This window comes from Scyliorhinus canicula, chromosome 31, assembly GCF_902713615.1.
Source record: "Scyliorhinus canicula chromosome 31, sScyCan1.1, whole genome shotgun sequence".
Taxonomy (NCBI): Eukaryota; Metazoa; Chordata; class Chondrichthyes; order Carcharhiniformes; family Scyliorhinidae; genus Scyliorhinus; species Scyliorhinus canicula.
Genome location: NC_052176.1, coordinates 10,893,145 through 10,896,597, shown reverse-complemented (window position 1 = coordinate 10,896,597; position 3,453 = coordinate 10,893,145). Strand labels below are relative to the sequence as shown.

Genomic DNA, 3,453 nt, shown 5'->3' with positions numbered 1-3,453 from the left:
TTATTTTCTTATGTATCAGAGAGTGAGTAAATCCCACACTCACAAACTGTATCAGAGAGTGAGTAAATCCCACACTCTCACACTGTATCAGAGAGTGAGTAAATCCCACACTCACAGTGTATCAGAGTGAGTAAATCCCACACTCACACAGTATCAGTGAGTGAGTAAATCCCACACTCACACACTGTATCAGAGAGTGAGTAAATCCCACACTCACACACTGTATCAGAGAGAGTAAATCCCACACTCACACACAGTATCAGAGAGTGAGTAAATCCCATACTCACACACTGTATCAGAGAGTGAGTAAATCCCACACTCACACACTGTATCAGAGAGTGAGTAAATCCCACACTCACACACTGTATCAGAGAGTGAGGAAATCAGACACACTGTATCAGAGAGTGAGTAAATCCCACATTCACACACTGTATCAGAGAGTGAGTAAATCCCACACTCACACACTGTATCAGAGAGTGAGTAAATCCCACACTCACACACTGCATCAGAGAGTGAGTAAATCCCACACTCACTCACTGTATCAGAGAGTGAGTAAATCCCACACTCACACACTGTATCAGAGAGTGAGTAAATCCCACACACACACACTGTATCAGAGAGTGAGTAAATCCCACACTCACACACTGTATCAGAGAGTGAGTAAATCCCACACTCACACACTGTATCAGAGAGTGAGTAAATCCCACACTCACACTGTTTCAGAGAGTGAGTAAATCCCATACGCACACACTGTATCAGAGAGTGAGTAAATCCCACACTCACACACTGTATCAGAGAGTGAGTAAATCCCACACACACACATATTTCAAGACACTCCTGTTCCTGAAGGAATCCCGCACTCCCGCACAGTCGCTCTGTGGTGAAGGATCCCTCTCACCGACGGCCAGGTGACATTTTCCGGTGAATCTTTGCACAAGGACAAATTGGGACTGGAGATAATCTTTCTGAAATGTATTTCCTCCTTGTCGTTAGGAGGTTTGTGATTGGTGGAAAATCTTAAATCTGATTGGTCTGTTTACTGATGCAACAAAAATTTTCAGAACATACCTGGCTGTCCTCATTTTCACATTGTCCAATCACAATCATTCCTTTCCCCATTGCTCATTAGCATAGATGTGAGGCTCTGTCTATTTAAGCAGCGCTCGGAAGGGGTTTGCTTTATTTCTGGGTGAAACTGAAGATGGCTGACGAGAAGAAACAAACATCGAAACCAGCTGCCAAGAAGGGAGCCAAGAAAGTCATTAAGAAACCGGCAGTAAAGGGCGGCAAGAAGCGGCGAAGGTCGAGGAAGGAGAGTTACTCCATCTACATCTACAAAGTGATGAAGCAGGTTCACCCCGACACCGGCATCTCCTCCAAGGCCATGAGCATCATGAACTCGTTCGTCAACGATATTTTCGAGCGTATCGCGGGTGAGGCTTCCCGCCTGGCCCATTACAACAAGCGCCACACCATCAGCTCCCGGGAGATCCAGACCGCCGTGCGCCTGCTGCTGCCCGGGGAACTGGCCAAGCACGCCGTGTCGGAAGGGACAAAGGCGGTCACCAAGTACACCAGCTCCAAGTAAAACTGCACAATGGACTGAAAACCACAACGGCTCTTTTAAGAGCCACCCACAATTTCTGTGAAAAAGCTGCACCATCTTTTCCCGCATTGACTTCATGAGAAATCTCTTTGTGGAGGATAGAGATTTATCCCGTTCCAGAATGTTGTGAATGTGGCTTCATACCCGCCCGTCACAGACAGTTTCACACAGAAGAGACATTCAAACTGAATTGAGAGCGGATTTATAATCAGTCTGGTATTTGTGACGGATAATGAGGAGAAGCACAATTTCAGGAGGGAATTATTTAAATTTAATGATAAATATATTCAGAGTTTAACAACTGGTGAGTTAAATTCACAAAAGATTTGGGGTTTTTTTCTCTCGGGTGACCTGGTTCCCGCTCCCGGAACAGAGTAAAGGCGGGAATGAAGAGGTTATTTTCGGGCTGATGTGTTTATTCCGCAGTTTCCCAGGGGACGGAATCAGCGAGATTTGAGCACACACAGGACCTGTGTCCATTGCAGCGCTTTAAGATCTGCCTCTCCCCGGCCCTCCCTATTCTCCGGACACAAAGCTGCCTGTTCCACCGGCGGGATAGAGTCGGGGATTCTCTCCACACTTCCCAGTGTAACATTACCGGCCGCTTTCAGTAGAGAGGCTCAGAAATCAGCCCTTTCTGTCTGTCCCTGTGTAGCCTGTGTGAAGGAGTTGGTTGGTAATCTCTATGTTTCTGCTTTTGCAGAGAGCTGAGATTTGCTCCGTTTAAAATTGCTGAACGGGGTCTTATTACCGCCGGTTACAGATAAGAGACTGACAAATTCAAACTGTTCCTAAAATAGAGCCAGGATTCTGGGAGGGAAAATCCAATAAACAGATCACAAAGTGTGAGATTCAAATGGTTTCCTGAACATTGAGCCGTTCCGTTATTTGGGATTTTCCTGCACTGAAATTGGCGGGAGTTTCGAATTTGAAAATATCAGCCAATCAAAACCTCAAGATTCTTCTCCCTGGCCTGTGATTGGTTAATTGTTGACTGCACTTAAGTTGTTAAATATATGTTGTTTCCACAGACAAATACCAGAATATTCTGAAAATGAATAAATGTGACGTCTGCTCCACACAAGTTACAGGGAAGAGTGTCGCCAGCTCCTCACACACATTTCGGACATTGTCACTGACAGAGCACAGAGACACAGACAGGTCATCAGTTCCACAGTCTCAGGCAGCAGAAATAGTTCCAGAGACACATTTTCAACTCATCAATCAAACAGCAGGAGAGACAGACGCTGTGTCCATGTCACCCTAACTCAGTACCACTGACAGGAGGCCCCATAAATCCCAGTGCAAATTCTCACCCACTCTCATCCTCACTGTATCAGTTCCACAATGGAGCAGGCTTAGTGAAATAATCAATATCAGAGAAAACTGGTTTCCAGTTAAGAATTACACAATTAACCTTAATAATGTACTCTGAGATTCGAGTTAAATACGAGTCACATCACTCACATCAGGGAGTAAGATCCACCCTCACACTGAGTCCTGGAGCATGTCAGATTCAGGATAATTCTCAAACAGTTGTTGAGAGTAAGATGCTGAAAGGCTCTGTACTCACTCATCAATAGCAGTCACAAAAAGCAACAGACTCAACAATTGTACCTCTGAGAGATTTAGAAATGGTTAAATGACTCTCAGAGAGGAAACAATAATAACATACAAACGGAAGACTGCTCGCACACACACACAGGTATACACACACACAGCTATACACAAGTATACACTCAGATACACACACAGTATTCAGGCCCACACACATTATACACACAGAGTTACAAACACACATACACTCAAACATACACACAGGTATACACACACACAGCTATATATAT

At 44.8% G+C, this 3,453-nt stretch overlaps 1 protein-coding gene across 1 annotated transcript; it reads left to right on the top strand.

Annotated features, from left to right (window-relative positions):
• Window positions 1-712: 712 nt before the first annotated feature.
• Window positions 713-2,464, top strand: LOC119958902 (late histone H2B.L4-like). The gene has a single exon (XM_038787427.1). It carries the CDS (start codon window positions 1,202-1,204, stop codon window positions 1,586-1,588), a length of 387 nt encoding a protein of 128 aa, XP_038643355.1. The 5' UTR covers window positions 713-1,201; the 3' UTR covers window positions 1,589-2,464.
• Window positions 2,465-3,453: the final 989 nt, after the last annotated feature.